At 55.1% G+C, this 21,296-nt stretch overlaps 7 protein-coding genes across 7 annotated transcripts; 4 read left to right on the top strand and 3 right to left on the bottom strand.

Annotated features, from left to right (window-relative positions):
• Positions 1–1,849: 1,849 nt before the first annotated feature.
• On the top strand, positions 1,850–3,529 carry INS49_001784 (uncharacterized protein; the record flags this gene model as incomplete). Its single annotated transcript, XM_043162605.1, has 1 exon — positions 1,850–3,529. The coding sequence occupies one exon, from the start codon at positions 1,850–1,852 to the stop codon at positions 3,527–3,529; it is 1,680 nt and encodes a 559-aa protein (XP_043031111.1).
• A 4,906-nt stretch (positions 3,530–8,435) lies between these two features.
• On the top strand, positions 8,436–10,184 carry INS49_001783 (uncharacterized protein; the record flags this gene model as incomplete). Its single annotated transcript, XM_043162604.1, has 1 exon — positions 8,436–10,184. One exon carries the CDS (start codon positions 8,436–8,438, stop codon positions 10,182–10,184), a length of 1,749 nt encoding a protein of 582 aa, XP_043031110.1.
• Positions 10,185–11,121: 937 nt separating this feature from the next.
• Positions 11,122–12,132, bottom strand: INS49_001782 (uncharacterized protein; the record flags this gene model as incomplete). The annotated part of the gene is made up of 3 exons (XM_043162603.1): positions 11,122–11,661; positions 11,831–12,073; positions 12,118–12,132. The coding sequence occupies 3 exons, from the start codon at positions 12,130–12,132 to the stop codon at positions 11,122–11,124; spliced, it is 798 nt and encodes a 265-aa protein (XP_043031109.1).
• A 1,418-nt stretch (positions 12,133–13,550) lies between these two features.
• Positions 13,551–15,368, top strand: INS49_001781 (uncharacterized protein; the record flags this gene model as incomplete). Its single annotated transcript, XM_043162602.1, has 1 exon — positions 13,551–15,368. One exon carries the CDS (start codon positions 13,551–13,553, stop codon positions 15,366–15,368), a length of 1,818 nt encoding a protein of 605 aa, XP_043031108.1.
• A 252-nt stretch (positions 15,369–15,620) lies between these two features.
• Positions 15,621–16,460, bottom strand: INS49_001780 (uncharacterized protein; the record flags this gene model as incomplete). Its single annotated transcript, XM_043162601.1, has 2 exons — positions 15,621–16,379; positions 16,458–16,460. The coding sequence occupies 2 exons, from the start codon at positions 16,458–16,460 to the stop codon at positions 15,621–15,623; spliced, it is 762 nt and encodes a 253-aa protein (XP_043031107.1).
• A 2,156-nt stretch (positions 16,461–18,616) lies between these two features.
• Positions 18,617–20,205, bottom strand: INS49_001779 (uncharacterized protein; the record flags this gene model as incomplete). The annotated part of the gene is made up of 4 exons (XM_043162600.1): positions 18,617–19,048; positions 19,112–19,824; positions 19,890–20,000; positions 20,064–20,205. 4 exons carry the CDS (start codon positions 20,203–20,205, stop codon positions 18,617–18,619), a joined length of 1,398 nt encoding a protein of 465 aa, XP_043031106.1.
• A 609-nt stretch (positions 20,206–20,814) lies between these two features.
• On the top strand, positions 20,815–21,119 carry INS49_001778 (uncharacterized protein; the record flags this gene model as incomplete). Its single annotated transcript, XM_043162599.1, has 2 exons — positions 20,815–21,004; positions 21,067–21,119. The coding sequence occupies 2 exons, from the start codon at positions 20,815–20,817 to the stop codon at positions 21,117–21,119; spliced, it is 243 nt and encodes an 80-aa protein (XP_043031105.1).
• Positions 21,120–21,296: the final 177 nt, after the last annotated feature.

Raw genomic sequence — 21,296 nt, 5'->3', positions numbered from 1 at the left:
GCATCTCGGTCTCGCCCTCAGTCACACAACTGTCTGCTTGTCCTTCTCCTTCTCCTTCTCCACTGCTGCTACTAGCTGGCCCAGTAGCCTCACACAGCCAGGTCCAGGACGGCATGTCCAGGCTGTTTGGTTGCGCCGTGCTGGTGCTGCTGTGCTGGCTCCAAAAGTGGATCTTGGGGCTCTGCTTTGCCTCAGTTGCGCCTCTGCACTCGTGCCCCTGTCACTCCCTCGCCGCTGCTCTGCCTCTTGGCCGTTAGCGGCCCACTTTGCCCACTCGCGCACAAGACCCGTCCTCTGGCCGTCTTGATCTGGACTGCCCTGGACTTTGTCCTGTCCCGTCGAATTTTCCAAATCAAATCGTTGTATGACTGACCTTACCCAAGGTAGGCACCTGGTTTTCTCCGCCCCTCCGCTCATTACATAGGTACTAAGTACCATCTGCCCTGTGCCCAGCCCGTCTCGATACCTAGGCCTAGGTAATATGCCCCTGCCCCTGCCCTGCTCCCCGTCGACATGCCCGGCCCAGTTCAGTCCAGCCCGCGTAGGGTCCCTTCTTTCGAGTGAGAGAAGCGAGAGGGAGAGAGAGAGAGAGAGGCAGGCGGTAGTAATGTTTTCTTTCCACCCTCTCGGTCCACCAAGTTTCCTCCTGGGCCACTTTCACTTTTCCTCCCTCTTTTTTCTTCTTCTTCTCTCCTCCTCCTCCTCTTCCCTCTCGCTAATCATGACTTCAAGGCCTGTGTCCCGTGCCCGGATTCTGTCCCTTCCCGGCTTCCCGTCACAGTTGTCCTCTCTCCCTCTTTGATAAAACGAACCATACCCGCGGTCCGGCTAGGCAATGCATGTTTGCCCAGGATTACATGCTACTTCCCTGGTACCGTGTACATCACCACCGACGGCCATCCTTCTCGTGTCGCCCTCCTAATTCTAACCCGCAACCGCACCGGCTCATACCGCAAGCCTCGTAATGTACGTCCTGATCACGTTATCCTTGGATTGCCGGCTTCCAATCCTGCCCAAGACCTAGTCCTGGCTGCTCCTACTCTCGTCTTTAAGAAACTCACCGCATCATGGCCGCGTCGTCCCCATCCGGAGACTGACCCATCAGACAGACACCTCTCCGTCACCTAGTGCCATCCTGTCGGCACATCCGTACTAACTTCTGCTCTTTTCCCCCAGTCTTTGCTCACGTTTCGGTTCCCACAAAAAAAAAAAAAGGTCTCATTGCATTTTCTGGCGCCTCATTTGCTTTGGCGGTGTGGATGCAGTGACCAAGTCACATCACCTTGACCACTGGCCCCTGAGTGGCCCTGTCGCATAGTCGCACCTCGATCCAGCATCAGCACAGGGTGCTGAGTACCTCGCATTGAATTCACCTTGGACGCTCGGGTTGAGGCATACCGGTGCTTTCCACGCACACCCAAAAGTCAGCATTCTCAGTCAACCTACGGGAAGAGGCATGTTTGCGACACTGCACTACCATCAAACTCGAGGCACCGTCTCGACGAACCAACCGATATCAAAATCTTTGTTCAGGCGTTGACTCTGCTTTCGCCGAAAAGCCAATTTTTCCTAGCCCTCGCTTGGCCAAGCTAACGGACTGGAGTTGCTATGTGCCCTATTGTCGGTTTACGATAGCATCAGACATTTGGTTGCGTATCACTCCTATTTTTCTTGCCTTTTTGACAGGCTTCCATAGCCTTGCCCAGTCCCCAGCCGGTGGGTGTACACCTGAAGTTGCAGCCGTGGTTGGATCTCACGAATCATGTCGAGCTAGTCAGGCGCCCTCGAACCGTCTTCGATGAATTTTCTGGTCAACTAGTGTCTCATCACACGGCGCGGCCCCTTCGACATGGAGGCCATAGTCGAGGCTCTCGAGCAGCTACTGCCCAAGGGCATTGTCTTCGACTCACCTACTATCTATGCCGAGGTCGCCAAATTACCAGTCGTACCACTCGAGGACATACATCGTCACTGGAAGACGTACACTAGGACGCACAAAAGCCTGCACGATCCCACTGCCTGTCGTCTCGAGAACTTTTGGTGGCATGTTTGGGGAAGCGACAGGCGAAGCTTGAGTGGCAAAACTCTCGCACGTATATGGGAGCAGATAGCTTCCGGGCCAACGTTTGTTCCTCTCAGGGGACCTCCAAACCGTTGGGAACCACCTCCCAAGCCTACCCGAAGTATGCATGAGTCTGACTCGGCACAACCTCCGCAAGCCCATGACGTGGGCAGCCAGATACAAGAGGCACAGTCGAGCATCGCAAGAGGGGCAATCTATGGCTTAACCCCGTCCTCATCGAGGCCTCCGCCAGCACACACCATCTTGAAGAAGCCTAGAGGGCCTTCAAATTCTGGCCCGAGGCCGACCGCCCGATTCGTTGACGTTCCTGATTCAGAGGACGAAACATCGCAGCAGAGCGGAGAAAACAGTGTTGGCACTTCCACCAAGAAGAAACCAGATACTCGTGCATCGTCTAGCTCCATCTCACCGGTAAAGGTGGATAGGAAGCCCGCGCCCAAAAAGTTTGTGGCCTCGTCCACTACGTCAAAGAGACGCCCCGTCCTACCAAGGAGACAGAGCTCGCAGTCATCGACCGGTTCTGTAACTGCTTCTGACCCTAGCCCTCGAGATGCAGCTTCTGCCTCGAGGAATGTACCTAACCACCAGGCGTCCACCGTAAATAGCAAGGATTCTAGCCCCTCAAAACGACAGAACGGCTCAGGTCTGTCGACAAACACGGAGGATCCAGCAGCTCGCGCCAAAGCAACAGGGAAGCGTTCCCAGGCCCCTGGTCTAGGGAGGGAGCCCGCGTCGGCGAATAGCCAGGACGCACACGCTCAAGATGGGTCACGCAAAACAGCCCCAACGAACAGACCGTCGCCAACCCCTAAGGGAACCTCACGGGGCAGTTCAGGAGAAATCCCGAATGCGAAAGTGCTTGGAAAGCGACCAGAAGCCTTGACCTCGGGGAGCAAGGCCCCAGCACAGAAGAACATTCATTCGGGCAATTACGATGGGTCAACAGGAGTGCAAACATCACCACCACGATCGGTACCGCAGTCCACGCAACCTGCCACGAGCTCTGTCAACTCAGCAGACACGGCCGAACCAAGCCGGAGGAGGAGCGCGCAGGAAGTTAGTTCGCGGGCACACAAAGAACAGGGTGACACGACCAGCTCCAGTACTGCACCAAAGATGGCTCGATCGAGGTCAAACAACGAGTCGAAGCGCATGAGTTCTGGCGGCCTCAAATCCTCGAGCGTTGTGGGACTGTCAAATATTGCGGTTGCCGGGGGCTTCGACTTTGAGACCCCCAAGGCGCGCCCTTCCGACGATGACTTCCCGCCCCTTGCGGCGGGCCAGCCTGACATTCGAGCAGCATCTGCCCTCGACTCGCGATTGACACCGACGCAGCCGAGTCCGAACCCCCCACCGCCGCTGGGCCGATCCAAGTCGCAGTTGACACTTGTGCTGGAGCGCGAAAGAGCAAGGGTAGGCGATGGCACCCAAAAGAACAAGAGATAGGCCTGGACGAGGTCGTTTGTGACGACAGGGCACGGACATATACACGGCGATCGACTAGAAAGGAAACATGGAGACTAATCTGAACTGATGTCTGACCGAATTGCATTGGCATTGGCGTTTGATCATATTGCTGGAAGCGTCAAATTCTCACTAGTCGTGGGCCGCGAGTCGCCTCTGGCATTTGTTTGCGCACAGGCTTGTTGTACATACGTGTTTCCGCAGCAAGTAGGCTTGGATTAAGTCTAGTAGCATATTCTCACAGGGTTACTAGACTCGGCACGCCTTCACAGGCCATCTGCGTTCTCGGGGAAGGTGGGCAATTTAATATGGGGTAATGCCACGGTGTATCAGTGTGAACAGTGCGAAAGGAAGCGGGAGTGTGGGAGAGACAGCTTGTACCTCTATGTGAGCATGTACACGGCACGACAGTATCAGACCAAGTTCCACCTTGGACATCGGATGAATTTCAAAGAAGAGTCTTGGTTCAGTCCTACAATGAAAATGCGCTCTGGTCAGATCCCGCATTTATTGCTCGCTCGCTATCCTCTGCGCTCCCGCCTGCGAGGGCAGGGCATGAGGGCAGGACGTGCAAGGCTTGTCGGCCATACGCAGTCCCGATGTTCGGGGTGCCTGCCTTCGGCGGAGGGGAAGTCGGAGGCTGCTCGCTGCTGTGATAGCCCCGGGGCGATCGCATGCATGGTGCGTGTGACGATGGCCTCTCCGGACGGCGAACGGTCACCCTTACTCACCTCTCTATAGGCCTGGCGGTAGATACCCACACGACCCTGGCACACAACCTCGGTCAATATTGGCGAGAGCCGGCCAGGCAAGGCGAGTGTCCGTCATCTGCGACGATGAGTCCCGTGGGGGACCGGGGTAAGGAGAAGGGGGGTTCTGTAGCACTACAAGTATACCGCAACAGGTAGTCTTGTTGATGTAGGTAGGTGTAGGTCTACGGCGCCCCCCGTTATGTGTGCCCGCTTGTGTGTGTGTGTATGTGTGTGTGTGTGGTTAACAAGGTGGGTGGTTCGGCATGGGTGTCGTCGAAGGATTGCGCTACGCACGACAGCGAAACCTTAAAAAGCTTCCTCACTGGTCCCTAGGATCGCGGGAGGGTTGCAGTTGGCGCAGGGGGGGGGTGATGGGCATGGGGGTGTGTGTGAAGGGGCACGTGGATTGGGGAAACGGGGAGGGGGGGTGAAGGGCGAATAGGTGATGGCGCTGGGACATGGGCGGCCGGGGAGAGGAAGATGGATGGAGCAGGTCGGTATTCTGGCACCCCCCCCCCCTGGGCGGAGGAGCCCTAGCAGGGGGGAGCTGCCTGTCACAGGGCAGAAACCCCCACGTCTGCGGGCGGGCGGGCGTCCTGTGGGAGTTTGGGGGGCTCCCCCCCACGCTCGTTTTATGTCACCTGTGTCCCATGGGTGTCGTCCACGTGTGGGTGGGAGTTTTGGGTTCCTTGGCCGCTTGGTCGCCGTTTCGGTTGGGGACGGATAGTCTCGAGTGACCGGGTGAAAGCGATGAATGTAGAGATTCTGGGAGTATGACTGTTTATCGATCGAATCCAAGGTACGAATGGACCTATCTCTACTACAGGAACGTACTCGGGTAGCTGATCTGGGTGTCCTGTCCCTCTTTACACCCCACGTGCTTCCTGCAGTCACAAAACAGTGATTTGTATTTGCAAATGTTATCTTGGATCATTTGGCCGAGAAATGTTTCTACTTCGATTTCTTTCCACTTTTCCGCGCTGTACCATATTGTCAGTGGGAGAAGCGTCCTGCCTGATATGTGTGCGGTGTTGAGTCGCCAATCCTAGTGCTAGCATGTTATCACACCTAGTGGAGGTTCAATTGCCTCTTGCAAGCAAGCAACGTCTCAGGATACCGACTTCAGACTGCCAGAGCTTTTGCAGAGCTCGTGGTCTAGGTTTATCTAGTCTCGCCCCAGCTCGACTGCTTGGATGGAGATCTTCCGCCAACTGAACTGTCTTTTGTGATGTTTCGGTAGATACACTGAATGTTCATTCACTCTAATACCCATTTTCCCTTGTACGGAGACGGAAGTATAAATATATAGACATAGGATCTGAGATAAAGACGGCCTGTGGTATTGTGTATCAAAGCCCATCATATGCCTACATGCTGAGACTGTATATGCAATACTATGATTCTCTTTCATTACCTCTCATCGTCCAGACATGGACGTCTTGCTTCCATTTTCATATTTTTCTGTTCGTAATTGAAAATATACGGGACTAGTCTGATGAAGCTCATGGCCAAATACGAATTTACTCTCGATATGGCATTGTTGAACTTTGACAACCTGTAGGAAGTGGCTGAAATCCAGACACTTTCGGCGAAGTTTGAAGTTGTTCGAATATTTGCACTTGAAATTTGAGACTCGGGGCTGGGATCAGAACTTGCCGCTCAATGCGAGATACCTTCCTGGTATCAACATAATTATGTATTCAGTGCCAAGAATCCAGATGACAGTCATCTATGGGTCCCCCCATGATGAGCTACGAATTATGCCTCCCGTGACCATGTTCCAAAGACTTCTTACTAGCACAAGAAGAGACAAACATGACAACCGGTCAGCTTGAGAGGTATCGACTTATTCTCGTCCTATTTGCATTTGCCTGAAGGACCTTAAATCCACAATGGCATAATTCTTGCTTACAGGTGTCTCGTTTGAAACAAGAGTGTCAACGTCACTGCTCAAATGATATCTGATCATCAATCTGGCAGGAGCGTCTCAGTCTCACCTGTGATCTCAAGTTATTGGTTTAAGCCTTCCAATACTCGGGCAGCAGGAATTGCACCGTGGTCTGCGACGGAGCCTTGCCAAGGCCGCCAGTCATTCCAGGCACAATAAGTGCTGGCTTGCACCGATGGACTTCCTTGATGTACGGGCAGGATCGGGCAGCTCTTCTGTGCACATGAAAAATGAGCATGGCTCCTTCCCTGGACGAGTTTTGTTCAGGCAGAAGTCGCCCCGTGGCAGTTGCTACCAACCCCAGGGGTCAGCTCGTCACAGTCGACTTGAGCACTTTGATTGGACTGCTCCTGCGATCCTTACCTCGATCCTGTTTGTTGACAGGCATCAGTGGTTTCCGGATTCTTTCCTGCATTGTCCTGTCATGACCTGTATGCTGATCGCCTCAACCACTTCGCATCATCGCCTGTCAACATATGGTCATTTCCGAATCATTCAGCCACTTTGTGAATCTCAAACTTTTTGGTTACCCACGAGCACTCAGTTTAACATCAATAATCCGTCCTGCGATCCGTGTAGAATTTCACTCTGCTTAGACGAATATCTCTGCTGCTACCACTCTCCAGCCGCCAGCAGCTTAAATCCCTATACTTGGACCTTGAAAGTTGCCAGTGTCTCCTGATCGATGCTTCGCAGGCACAGTACCAAGTCCAAAGCGGACCTCCCCCGCCGCAAATCAACTACCTCTGTCCGCAGTGTCCATCTCGAGCACATTGACGCCGCAGTTGCCCAGAGAGACGCCCAGACCGCGGCAATGGAGGCCTTCTCCAGAGCCCAAGACCGTCAGTCTACTGGAAGGACTCTGTTCCCTCCCCAGCCTGCGTCCGCAAAGAAGGAAAACACAAGTCCCGCTGGGCTGTCCCGGGGCGACAGCACGACCAGTCCTCGCAGCGAGCACAGAAGACAGGGCTTGGAGAGAAGACAAAGCGTCCGCTTTGTCGGCCCCGGATCTGGTCTCCAGACACGCGCGTCTCGGATCAGCATGCGCACAGCTGCCCCTGAACCTCCCACCGTCCCGGCTCGTCGACCCATCCAACGATCCCAGAGCACTCAGAGTATCAGCTACATGCCGCGCTCAGTTCTCCGCAATTCCGAGAATCTACCACTGCCCGATCGCACTTCATCCGTTGGGAAGACAATAGTGACACCAAAGGCTGCAAAGACTGGGTTGAGCCAGGCTTATCTTCAGGCTTTGACTCCAGATTATGAGCAATACACGCCAGAGGATGACATTGCATCTATGCCCTCGTCCTACCGGCGTATTCGCAAGACACGCTCCATGCTCACAACGAGGGCTCCCATGAGAGAAAGTGTCAATGGAAACTCCGTTGGAGCTCACGGATCATTACCGCACAACACGGGCACAACGGCGCAAAACAAGCAGACTACTCATGGAGCACTGTTCCCCCGATATTCATTCATGAAAAGGAGAGACAACGATGCGATGCCATCAACGCCGAAATTGAGAGCCCCAAAGTCGATGAGCTTCTTAAAATCCCGGCGAGATCGTCCGTACGAACAGGCAAACAATGGCAGCCCGAGCGGAGACGCTTCACCGATTTTGTGCGTTCAGGAAACTTCCTTTCGTTCTCGCATTCTGCCCAAGCCTCCCAAGCTCTTCGGATCCAAGTATGGAGAGCCCCAACGGGAAATGCCAAAGACTTTGAGAAACAGCAGTGCAAACATAGAGAAGCCTGCTTCTGGAACAGGTGCAAGCTTGGGCCGAAGCCGATCTGGAAGTTTGAGAAATAGAGCTCGCAAGGCCTCAACATCACTCAGGTCCAGGTTCAAGAATCTTTTCATCAACAAGAGCGAAGAGGAAGCGAGACTGCCAGCACAGCAGATAGAGGCACAGAAGACGCATGTGTCGGAGGTGTTTGATGAGAATCCTTGGGCATCTCCCGTGCCCGAGCACGATCATTGCCGTGAACGGAGCTCTTTGTCCAGGGTTTCGACTCGTATCCCTTCTCTGCACGCAATACCGTCTCATGAACGCTTGCATTCTCGGAGGGGAAGTATAGATAGCTGCAAAAGTGCAGCTAGGCAGGCATCGGACGAAAGATCGCGAGTGACGAGTTGGGCCAGTACTGATACTGACACTGTCATCGCGCATCGCCCGCAAGAAGCCATGGAGGAATGGGAGAAGCAGCGGCTCTCCATAATCAACGAGCATGGCGTTAGAAGTTCACTTTCATCTTTAGGTTGTCCAGTGATCGGACTCCAGACCATCACATCCCAAGAAGAGCTGGCTCCTCCGATAGCCCTTCAACGTTTGCCGCCTGGGGCCACAGTGGACAGCCAGCGCGTATTCTCGGCTCTGATGAAGAAGATGAACGAGACTCAGCAACTCGCTGGTATTGTGGAGCAACAGCGCAAATTGAGCGACGGCTCAGATCCTTTCCGCACATTGTCACCTTCAAGCAGCATTGGTAGCGGCGACAGCAGTGACGCAGTCGCTTCCACCCAGGCGCGCAATACTCGACAACCATTATCCATCTCAGGCAAAGACATGGAGGAATATCCCAGCTGCGCAAGACCTGCTTCTGAAAGGGAGGAATCATCGAACAACGAGCTCACACATAGCGTCGCGGATGACCACCGCAGCCTGTCTCCTCCGATCCACCTCACTCCGAAAGGGGAACGTCACGTCGCTGCCAAAACCATCACAGACAGAGGCTCTGCGTTTTTCGGAAGCCCGACTTCTCATTTATTCCGCACCACCAGCCCATACAGGCGATCGCTCCAGGAAGCCATGCGTGCCGAGAGGAGACAGTCTCTCTGTCAAGACCCAGCAGAAACAACTGGTGAGACGATTGCAGCCGCCAAGGTGGCCTACTCTGATAGCAATTACTCCTCGGATACGCTCATTCACAAGACGGAGATGAGGCAAGGGTGTCCGGTTGCGAAGCCTCTCAACGTGTTGGACTCAGGAGAAGAGGCCAATGTCTTCGAAGATACACCGACTTATCGGCCCACTGGAGAGCGTTACGTTTCCACAGCAAGCTCAATAGGATGGAAGACATGGCTATCTGCCGACATTGCCAAGCAGGAACCATCTCCCACGAGAGTGAGCGGGCAATCCCCAGAGGTCGAGTACAGGATCCCAACCATGCCGAGGTCTCTTGGCCATGGGCATGTTCGAGAAGCTGCTCAGACGGGCAGTTGTGAGGAAGATGAGGACAATGCAAAGCCGCCTGTTCGCATGCCAACCAGCTCGGCGACGCCTCTGAGTGCCATTGACTCGAACGTGATCAAGCTTAGCCCTCAGCAGCGCTCAGTCATGCGTACAACAACGCCACCTGCTGCTGATTTACACCAAGATCAAGTGATTACACCCTTACAATGCAAGACCTCGGCATCGTACTACGGAGACGATGCTTCATCCAACTTTCGTAACAATGCAACGAGACCACAAGCGCCACCCTCGGAGAATATAAGATCGAGTCGCCACTACAAGCCCGTCACTCAACCAGAAACACCTATTCGAGAGCACACTGTCAGACAAATCAAATCTCTTGCTAGCCTCAAGAGCATGAGCAGAATCAGAGAGCCGCAGACGGGCTCGCCACAGCCACCAGCCTCTTCCACGGTTCGGCTAGTGAGGAAGTCAGCGAGCAAGCCGGCAATGAATCCCGCATCGGCGGCGTCTAGTCCAGGTTTTACTGGTGTGTTTGAGCGCCGGTTTGGGTCTATCGGCCACCATCTGGACGGCCAGCTAGTGGAGAAGGAGAACCAAGTTCCTCATCACGGTGGTGCGCAAAAGCAGTCTCCGAGCACCAAAGGCCAATTCAGGGGTAGCAAGGCGATGGTGGATCTCTTTCTCAGCACCCGCAGGCGGCAGGGAGTAAGCGGCGGCGACCCAACGGCATTTGTTTGAGGGTTACTGCCATTGTCTCTTAGACATCGCCTGCCCAAGACTTCGAATGAACATGTTGTATTGGGACGAATCGTCATGTACTATGTGGAGGACTGTTCAATGCAACCAAAGGCATGGCCATGAAATTACTTATGAGAAGGCAAGAAAGGACACAAGGGCGTAATTGGAAATCATTGTTAGTCGACGTCGGAGCTTACCTACAACTGCCACTGTTGCTGGTTTTCTTTTGGTAGCAGAGATAACAAGACAATTCAAAGACACTGGTTTAGTTGTTTACTTAGCCACCATCCACCCGAATACAAGTCAGGGAGAGTGGCAAGTGTTATGCAGGCCCGCGATGTCATACTTGCTTGTACGGTGATCTTCGGTGTTTCCAAGCGAAATTCAAAATTTAGTCTCAAGATGTAGTTAGCAGACAACCTGATTCTTGAACCTGCCTTGCACAGCGACTGCAACAGGCTTTAATAGATAATTTGACTGCTTGTAGCGGGTATAGGGGATATGTTTGTTTAGCGCCGCATATGACCATATTAGCTCATCAGCTCGTTTTCCTGAGCCAAGTTCTGGACTCCTAGAAACGCCTTGTGTCCTGTTCGTGTATGTACGAGCAAAAAAAAGTCGAACTCCGGTTCGCTGTTGGACTTTTGTCTCTCTGTCTCTCTCTCTTTCGTGGTCTTGTGACTGTATTTTTTGTCTTGGTTCGTAGGACCACCGCGACCTTCTCTCGACGATGGCTTTATGCAGAGTAATACGACGGTCATGGACGTGAATACCAGTTCTGTCTTCTGCCGTCATCATCCAGGCTAACCTGGCCTTCGTACACGTAGGCGTCATTAAAACGGCCCATCGCGCCAGAGAAAAAGGGACCCCTCTCACTTGCCTCCTTTCCTAGCTCGTGGGTCTATGTCAGGGCAGAGAGCCCTTACGCCTGCATGTCTCATGTTGGCCCCGATTGCGAATGGTGCGAATGGTGAGAGTGATGCGAGTGATGCGTGGCTTTCCCCTTGCTTTTCCGCCTCTGCTTGGCATAGACTAGACCGCATGCATTACACAGAATCTCGCCGTCCGGGCCCTTGCGCCATTCCGGGGTATCGGTTCGCCCGCACTTCCAGCAGGACGTGGCCCCTTCCGCCTCGCTGTTGCTGCTGCCGGCCCTGTGCGAGTGAGAGCGGTGGTGATCGTGGTGGTGCCGTGAGTGGTGGTGATGTAAGGATCTCGAGCCGGAGTGAAGGCGCTTGTAGGTGTCGTCGCGGTGGCTGCTGTCGGGCCGGGTCTTGCGCTTCCTCGCCGCCCGCAGGCCGTGGTGCCTGATGGCGGAGATGCTTCCGACGCCCCGGGAGATGTCACTGGAAAGCTGCGTCATAAAGAGTATGTCCCCGTCGCTCATTACTGGAACGGGGCGCTGGCCCATAAAGGACTCATGGTTGCCTATTATGGAGCTGGTGAAATCTAGCAGGTGTTTGGTGCTGCGGTGGATCTGGCTCGATGGTCAGTGAGACTGAGTCTGCCTTATTCAAGGGCTTGAGAGAGAAAGAGAGAGTGTGTGGTTTCTTTTTTTTTTTTTGGAAAGGGGGGGGGGGTAAAGAGAAGGGTGTGTGGCAATATGGCAAGTACTTTGGGGAAATATATCAAATTGTAAGACTTACGGTGAAGAGATTCTCTGCTATGTTGGAGTCTTTGACCCAGAACTGGTGGTTTTCCTTGAGATGTAGGCCCGAGGTTGTGTCGACCCATTTTGCGACTTGTGATATGATACTCTCAACGGCGGCAGGGCGGGGGGAAGCTGGGGCTAGCCCCTCCTCGTCGATGGACGGCAGCGGATCAGACCCAACAGCAGCCGGTGGCGGGAGGTCTGTCTGTGGTTGTTGTTCCTGGTCCTGTTGTTGCTGCTGTGGGGGGACAGCGGGGCGTAGGGGTAGAGGGAAATGAAGACATATATGTCGCTCATGAAGGACGGGTGCGGCTCCAGGCTCAACCACCGGCCTGACTGGCTGGCCTCAGTTCAAGGGCCGGAGGAGACAAGTGGCGCGACAATGGCAGACGGGCGTGGCACGCGCACCCCACGGACTCGGGGATAAATGGTATGCTGGGTTCGTGGGGGCCAGGGCTGAGTAGTGTATACCTCGGCAGTTCGGTGATATTGCAGGGCTTGGTTAGAGAGCAATGGGACCCAAAGGTCACGATCAATTGGCTGAGGGTGGGAGTGCAGAGATCGGGCGGAAGCCGTGGGATCGAGAGGAAGGGGGAGAAAAGGATCGGATCAGACTGTTCAGTTAATGTAGGCCAAAATGCCTTTCGGCAACTGCCAGGATGGACAGGACGGGAAACTGCGTCGAGGTTCGATGGCGAATCGAAAAGGTCTAGATTCTCTGGATTCTCTACTTGGGAAGGCTATGAGTGTCTCGCTAGTGTTGGGTGGCAAAGAATTATGTCCTGTCGTAGGAGCATCCTCAGTCGGGAGCATGCCGCTAGGGTACATTACCTAGCAGGAAATGCAGCAGGCCGAGGGTCCAGTCCAGGAGGCTCGCAACGGAGGTTATACCCCGGACCGCAAGCAGGACCCTTATTACATCAAGGGTCCATCACGTTGCATTTCTCCTAACGCGAATTGAGTTGGTCACTGTTGGGCGGTGGAGACGCTGGTGAAGATGAATGGCCAGGTTGGATTTGCAGGGCACCGAGCCAGACATGGGAAAGCTGCAATGCCATCAGTGGCGCGGCATGGGCTGGGCTGCCTGCACTGCATTGCCGTGAGACCGTTTAGACCGTCTGGTGCGGTAGTGCTGCCGCAGGTAGAAAAACGGCCGTTTCCCGTCCTGCCGTCCTGGCACCTGGGCATCGTGCGACGGGACTACCCTGGCAGTTGCCTGGGCGGGACGCAGCAAGGGTCCTACTCTTTAAACCCCAGCAGAGAGGTACCTGCATGGCCTCTACTCAGGTACTGTATGGTGCTGTGCTTAGGTCACGCATCACACGCCCTCCAGAAGCTCTTATCGCGGCGGGCATTGGTCCCGCATGCGTCATCCAGGCCCCGTGCTGCCTGTCGCTGCCGTCCAAGCTTCAACACCTTCACACCTGACTGGCCTCCTGTCACCGACAGCTCTTGGCCATCAAGCTCCCTGCCCATCAAGCTCCCCCGCAAGCTTTGACTGATTCAGGTTGGATGCTGCGGCCGTTGCTGCTATTACTACTTGGTACTATCTGCCGCATGTTTGGGACTATGAATGACCTGACACCTGCTTGAAAGCAGAGCACAACAAACAGCTCCGCCCCCACCTTCCAACGTCTCCCAAATACACTGCTTCATCCGATAGACGAGAGCCGAGCACTGCAAACTATAGCGGCGTGCAGCTGCCGACGTCCAACATGACCCCCAGAACCCTCCTCGCTGGCGGCTTGCTCGCAGCTGCCGCCCGTGCCATGCAGCCCAGTGCTGCGAAGCCCGTCGCCGCCCCCATGCGCGATCTCCAGTGGGCCCAGCTCAACTTCCTCCACACAACCGATACCCATGGCTGGCACGGCGGCCACTTGCAAGAGTCCCAATACTCGGCCGACTGGGGTGACTATGTCTCTTTCGCCCATCATATGCGCAACAAGGCCGACCAGCGGGGCGTCGACCTGCTCGTCGTTGACACCGGTGACCGGGTCGAGGGCAACGGCTTGTACGACGCATCTCGGCCCAAGGGACAGTACACATATGACATATTCAAGGAGCAGGACGTAGACATCATTTGCACCGGAAACCACGAGCTGTATCTAGATGATACTGCCACCCGTGAGTGGAATCAGACCGTGCCCAACTTCAAGGACAGCTACCTTGCCTCCAACCTGGACTACATCGACCCAAAGACCGGCGAGGCCAAGCCCATGGCCCCGAGGTACAAGAAGTTCCAGACCAAGAACCAGAAGCTGAACGTCGTGGCTTTCGGCTTCCTGTTCGACTTCACCGGCAACGCCAACAACACCATCGTCCAGCCCGTTTCCAAGACGATCAAGGAGGAATGGTTTCAGAATGCCATAAGAGAGAAGCCTGATGTGTTTGTGGTGATTGGACATATCGGCCTGCGGATGGACGAGATCAAACAGATATACAACGAGATCAGGAAGCAAAACTGGTTCACCCCACTCGCCTTCTTTGCCGGCCATGCCCATGTTCGCGATGCCATCAGTTTGGACGCCAAGACTTTCGGCATCGCAAGTGGGAGGTATTTTGAGACCATCGGGTGGATGTCCATCGACGGCATTGCGAAAAAGTCAAAGGACGTGGAAACGACAGCTGTGTCTTTCAACAGGAGGTATATCGACAACAATCTGCTGGGCCTTTATCATCACACAGGGCTCAACGAGTCTACATTCCCCACAGAGCATGGCCGCAATGTCAGTGAGCTCATTGCCAAGGCTCGGACGGCCCTGGACCTGGACCAGAAGTTTGGCTGCGCACCTCAGGACTACTGGATGGCCAGGACGAAATATCCGAGCAACGATAGCGTCTTCACATTGCTCGACCAGCAGGTGCTGCCTGACATCATCGCGAAAGAGTCGCGGAAGGACATCCCAAGGCTTGCCATCATCAACACCGGTGCTATCCGCTTCGACATCTTCAAGGGCCCTTTCACTATTGACACCACCTACATCGTCTCCCCGTTTCAAAGCAAGATGGCCTATATCCCTGAGGTGCCTTACAGCGCTGCAAAGAAGGTGCTGCCTCTGTTGAACAGCGAAGGTCAGATCCTCGACCAGCCAGCCTTCGACGCGAGGATGATGGGCCCACCTGAGCAGTGGCACATTACTGAGGATATTATATATCCAAACCCGACACCTGTAGAACGTCTGCTGCAAGGCGGTGGCCAGAAGCCCCTGGGCGATGCTAAAGATGACCCGGACCTTGTCGGTGGGTACACCACCAAGGATGACATCGGGACTGATGGGGATGATGCTGTGCACGCCCCTATCAACTTCCACACACAGCCAAACTGCATCCAGGCAAAGATTGGCATGCCGCCTGAAGGCGAACCAGAGACTGTTGATCTGGTGTTCACCGACTTCATAACGCCCTGGGTCATCATGGCTCTGAAGTTCAGTGGTGGCGACTACAATGAGACAAGCGTCCAGTTGTGGGACGAGGCTGCCTTCACGGACATGGTGGCCAAGTGGGTCAAGGAGAATTGGAAGGGCAAGTGCTAAGCGCTGTAGGATGGCACTGAAGCAACTGTTGGCGCGAGCTCTAGCTTGCGTCCATGTTCCAAATGAATTGAGCATTTTCGACCCTCGGGATGGGCACGGCGTTTGGTTTACGATTGAACATTGATCCAGAATGGAGTATATTATCATTGGCTTTGGATATGGTATTTAGAAATTCATCAACCCTGACGACCACCGACTCCATAAAATGCAAAGCGTAGTGTGAGAACAAAAAGCAAATACCCCATAGCATCATCAGAACTGATCGAGCAGCTTCCTCCGCCTACGGTCTATCAGCTCCTCCTGCACCTCCTCGACGGTCGGCAGCTCCCAGCCCCTGCCATCACCGGTGTCACCCGGCAGCGGCTCCCAGCTCGGGGGCACGTCCTTCTTGCCCGTCTTGGCCAGGTTCTCGAATGCGGCGGCCTCCTTGGCCTGCTCGTATTCCAGCAGCTTCTCGTCCTCCTCGCCGGGCGCGTAGCCGTAGTACGCGGCGTCGACGACCTTGCGCAGGTCGTCCCGCGCCTCGAGCGGTCTGGCGTCGTCGCCCCTCGCGTCGGACCTCGCCTTGGCCGCCGCCTCGAACAGCTCCTTGACCCCCGGCAGCTCCCTCGCGCGGCCGAAGTACTTGTACCCCTTGTTGCCCACGCCCGGTATCTCCCTGCCCTGCTCGTCGTACATCTTGCCGCCGCCCCCGCCGCCCCGCATGTAGTTGGGCCCGCCCAGGTTCCGGATCTGCACCTCCCACATGTACTTCTCGCGCATGAGCTTGTTGATCTCGTCGTTGACGTCGCGGATCTGGTAGTCGCTCAGGGCCGGGTCCTGCACGCGCGACACCTTGCGGCTGATCTCCTTGAGCACCTGGCCCCGCCACTTCTCGCAGTTGGGGATCGAGTCCTGCTCCGTGATGAGCTTGGGCCGCCGCGTCCGGCCCGCGTCGATGATGCCCAGGTCCGCGGCCTGGGCCTCGCGGAAGCGGAAGAGCATCGACTGGGCCTTTTCTGAGTTTCGCGCCTGTTGGAGGGGGTTTGGTTAGCTGGGGGGTTCTGTTCGGTCCGAGGATGACTTTGGGAAGAGACTGGGCGCACATACCATCTTGAGAGAGCCTCTGCGCTTAAAGGGTGAACAGAGAGAATAGTTGAGGGGAGAATGGTTGGACTTTTAGAGAGTATGGGCAGTGGGAGTGGTTGGGTGTATGGACACAGGCAGAATGGCAATCGCATCCATCTTTCAGCCTTGCAAAGCTGCTGTGGAGCAATTATTTGCTGGCGAGTCGGAAAGCAGCCAGTTACAGGCAGGTGGGGTGTCTGTTAGCGCTATCCCTCAGCCTTGAGCAAGCCTGGACGTCCACTACCGCCCGGCGCGTTTGCTAACGCGTCTAGGCACCGTCCAACTCACACCTCCCACTCCACTCTGTCTGCTTGCTAGCAACTTGGACAATCTCCCAATATTGGGCTGATGTCGACCACTGAATGACCGTTTCTCTTTTGTCTCCGTTCTAACGAACCAGCAAAGATGCCGACCTAGGGTTCTTGGATCGTCTTCATTCTACCTGAGCACCGCACAATGATTCAACGATTACAACACATCGCTCCCAATGATTCCGCCTATTTCCTCTGGACACCCGCAATCCATTCTTCAAGGGCTAAGCACCGACTTGTACCTCGCCCCGACTTCTGGATCTCATCAGACTTTCCCTCCACTGACATACGATACGCTCGCTGCACTGAAGGTGTGGCTCATGGACCGCTTCCGGCCAACCTGCCAGGGACTTTGACGTCAACCAGCCGAGGTGGATGGCAGACCTTGTGGAGAATATCCAAGCTGACCCTTGGCTGCTGGCCCATGTCTGTATGGACAAGCTGATGCTTATGAGCGTGTCCCTCGCTCAATCTCACCTATGTGCCTGGCCGCTTGGAAAGGCGAGACAGACGTCTTGGGACGGAATGACCCTCACGAGAGGAGGCAGACCATGCGCAACGTGTACCCACGAATGACGTCGATCTGCGAGAGCGGTCTGCTCAAGACCTAGGTAGGAGGCTGCCCAGCAACAAGGGGGCCACCCGCTCCTACGGGGTCACTCTCCCTACCACGCCTAGTTCTCTCCATCCTTCACAGCCTGTTTTCCAAGTGGGGATCAGAATCGAGTCTGCCATGAAGATACAACCTAGGGATGAGCTTTCCCACTTGTTAATCCTCGGCGTTGGCTCTCATGCTTGCCGTTGCGACATGATACAGCCCACAAAGAACAGAGATCTGAGCAGACAACAAAAAGAAATTAACATCCTGTCTCCCTCCATCCCCTTCTTGCCAGGCAACCACCCTTCCTCATTCATCTACCCCTTTGGGATGCACGTCTCGGCCGCGATGACGACAAAATCAGCAAATTAACCAGAGGCATGTGCTCCATTTCTCTTGGCGGCCGCCGGTGATGGTTCAAAAAAATAGTTTTCAATCGGATGCGGCGAGGCGTCCTCTCTTTTTCTCCCATTGGGGGACGTGTCGCGGAATAGTGATGCCTTCCAAGCGGTTGGCTCTGGTGGAGACAACTACGTTAAACAACTTCAGCCCGGTGATGACTTCAAGGTCCAAAAAGCCAAATTTGCAGACAGCAGAAGCCAGTGGGCCTTCCCTGTGGAGGGTTCTTCTGGCGACGGTTGTCGTTGAGAACTCAAGAGAGCTGATCTGAGGGCACATGAAGTTGATTTCCTTCCCCTCGCGATCCCTCGTTTTTTTGTTCTATCAAGTCATCATTCACAGCCCATCTCTAAGTCACGGGCTTGCACTGCAGTCCATACTGAGAACCACAACAATACTGTATCTATTCTCATGTACACTGAATGAAGAGGCAAGGTCAGCACACAGAAGTCGTGGTTTCTCTTTCAAGTATGGCTCTCAAGTGTCCTATTTCTGCCTGGAGGAACGGCTATTATTTACTTGGTATTGTCCAAAGTCCATGAAGACAGAAGTTTCGAGAACATTTGGTGGACATCTAGATCAGTCACAGGAAGGGCCTCGATAGGGAGTCAAAATCATAATACTCGTTTATTGACCCTGTCGACTTTTGTGAACCCGGGTCCGCCCTAATCGGGACCCTTATCCCGAGGTATTGTACATACACACACAGGACGATGCCAGACCCATTTCCTCCAGATCCAGCCACCTTAAGATTGCGAAAATGCCAAGTACTTCTATGGCTGAAAATCACTACACTGATCCTGATGATCAATCCTCCCTGTAGCGCACTCAATCTACTGCTTCTTCTTGGCGTCAGCAGCCTGCTGTGCAGGCTTGTTGAACATCCAAATAGCGACGAAGGCCAGCCAGCCCACGCAGGTAACGCCAATGCTGGCAAGGTAGGGCCAGGCGGCAGGGATCTCGTGGCTGTAGGGGTACTCGTCGTGGGCCATGTGGCGGACGGTCACGGAGTGCTTCTCCTCGATGTTGGACAGGAATGGGCGCTTATAGTTGGTTATGAAGTTGTAGACGCCGTGGTGGTCGGGAACCCTGAAGGTCACGCGGAAGATGCCCGCGGTCTCGGACGAGGCACGCTTCATCTTCTTGATGGGAATGCGGTGCAGGGCGGACAGCTTGCTGAACTCGAGCTGTAGCTCATCGCCCTCGGGGACCTTGAAGTCCCACCACCTGTCCCAGACCCACTCCGAGAGGGAGATCTCATATGTCTAGAAAACGGACGTGTTAGCTGCACGGCTTCTCGGAAGGTTGGACCGTGGGTGACTACATACGACATTGTTGTTGACACGGTAGATGGATGGGTTAGACACGTTGGCCAGCGGACCCTCCTCAGCCAGGTGGTGCTCGACGTGGTTGACGCGCAGGTGTCCGATCTCATGGAACGTCCAGGCGCTGACGCGTCGGGAAAACTGCAGGTTCCAAGCCGTGACAGCCTCGCTGCCGCTGGGGAGCTTAACCTTGGCGTCGAACCACTTGTCCTGGAACATCTCGGCGGAGCCCACGACGGTAAAGCGGGCAGAGTTGCGGGATTGGAAGGCGGAAACGAGCGAGAGCTGCTCGCCGGCAGCAAAGACCTCGTCGACAACCTCGGACTGCTCCTTCTGGTTGTAGATGTAGGCTGTCCGGGGCGCCCTCAGGATGGGCGTCAGGAGGGGACCATTGCCCAGGGTGTGGCCGAGACCGCGAGGGAAGGCGAGCAGGTCTTTCTTTCCACCGCTGCCGAAGTAGTTCTTGGTGTCGTCTCGGTAGTCGCCGGGAGTGGGCATGAGGATGACATCGTGAAGATCAGCGGCGGACTTGGCATCGTAGTTGAAGTGGTCAACCACCAGGCCGGTTCGCTCGGCGGGGATGTGGATGTCCAACTCGAGAAGGAGAGCGTTCAGGGCGGTGGGGACGGGCTGCGTGGCGCTCAGAGCAAGCAGGATGTTGCCGCCGGCGTTGAGGAAGTCGAGAATCTTCTGGGCAGTCAGGTTGGGGCCGAGTCCTGCGACATTGCACCTATCAGCATAATTGCACTGGCGTTCCTGGAGATCTGAGCTTCATTCTCACCCTTTGACTTTGTTGGGAAGATGATGAGGTGGTCAAAGGTCTTCTCCCCGAGGTGATCCAGCCTCAGGTCCTCCTGTTTGGGAGTCGCATGTGTGATCTTGTACCCTCGCCCTGCACAGCAACAGAGTTAGCCAATGCAAGCTCATTGGGGGATCTCACGAGGGGCTAGCATACTCTCCAGGTCTCCTACGAACTTGGAGTAGAGCTTCTGGTCCTCGACATCCTCCCAGATGCTCAGAAGGCGATCGCCCGTGGCGCTTGCAGCTTGCGTAACAGCTGCCAGGGCCAGCAGAAGAAAAGAAAGGAAGAGCTTCATCTTTAACAACAACAGGCGCCTACTTGCGCGGGCAAAGGAAAACGGTGAAGATGGCAGCTATGCCCTGGTTGTCATGTGGCAGCTACCAATTTGACGGTTTCAACTGCGGGTGAGGGGGGAAGAATGAGGTTGTCGCAATTGCTACTAGCTGGCCTTCACATCACCGAGAAAGTGGATGGACAGCCTGGAACTCTACCTACCTAGGTACAGCAACAGCTCTGGATACGTCGCCCATTTGCCAAGACTCGTGGGGCCTCTAGGTCCCCTGCCAGGCCCAGCGTGGCTTCTTACCTACACCACACTAGAGAGTTACGCCAGCATCGACAGGGGTCCTGGTGCAGCACACTGCAGAGAAGCCGCAAGCTGGGCCAGAGCCTTACATAATCCCGATTGGCCAATGGCACCTAGGCTAACCGGCCTGACCTCTCTCTGACTTCACCCGATGAGAGTAGCAGCTATACGGACAGAGAGAGACGGCTCTTGAAGGAAGCAAGCACAGTCCGACAGCCACATCCCCCCCGACCCAAGAGCACAAGTAGGTGGCTCCATCACCACCCTTTACAGCTACCACGTTCAATCTCTTCTAACACTCCGTCCACAGCAGCCAAAATGTCCGGCCGAGCGCCCCTCTTCTGGCAAACGCCCATCCGGTACTGGCGCTGGTCATCGCGCGAGCGCCCCGCCCTCTTCTGGTCCTGTGTGATCGGTGCCCTCGGCCCCGTCACCCTGGCCGTCGTTCCGCCCATCAGACACGCCTTCGGGGACTACGACGCGAAGCCCATACCCACGACCTACCCTAGTACGCCTCCCTGGCCTCTCCCAAAGACGCTGTTGCATACCCCGTACTGATGTTGTGAACAGTCCCTCCCGGTCCCAGGAAGACGCTGAGTGGATATGATGACGGCTCCGAGTAGCGACCGCGCGTCGAGGCACGAGAGAGGTGGCGCAAGGAATACACACACCCATCGAACTCGAACGGGCCACGTGAGGGTGGGGAAAGCTCGCGGTGGAGGCCACGTCAAGTGTACATAGGGTGCGGCGTTGGGGGTATTTGAATCGACAAAAAGAAATCAAAACAGAACAAGCCCATT

Source organism: Diaporthe citri, assembly GCF_014595645.1.
Source record: "Diaporthe citri strain NFHF-8-4 chromosome Unknown scaffold_1, whole genome shotgun sequence".
Classification (NCBI taxonomy): domain Eukaryota; kingdom Fungi; phylum Ascomycota; class Sordariomycetes; order Diaporthales; family Diaporthaceae; genus Diaporthe; species Diaporthe citri.
Note: the sequence above shows the minus strand (reverse complement) of the source record. Positions and strands in the feature narration are given on the sequence as shown.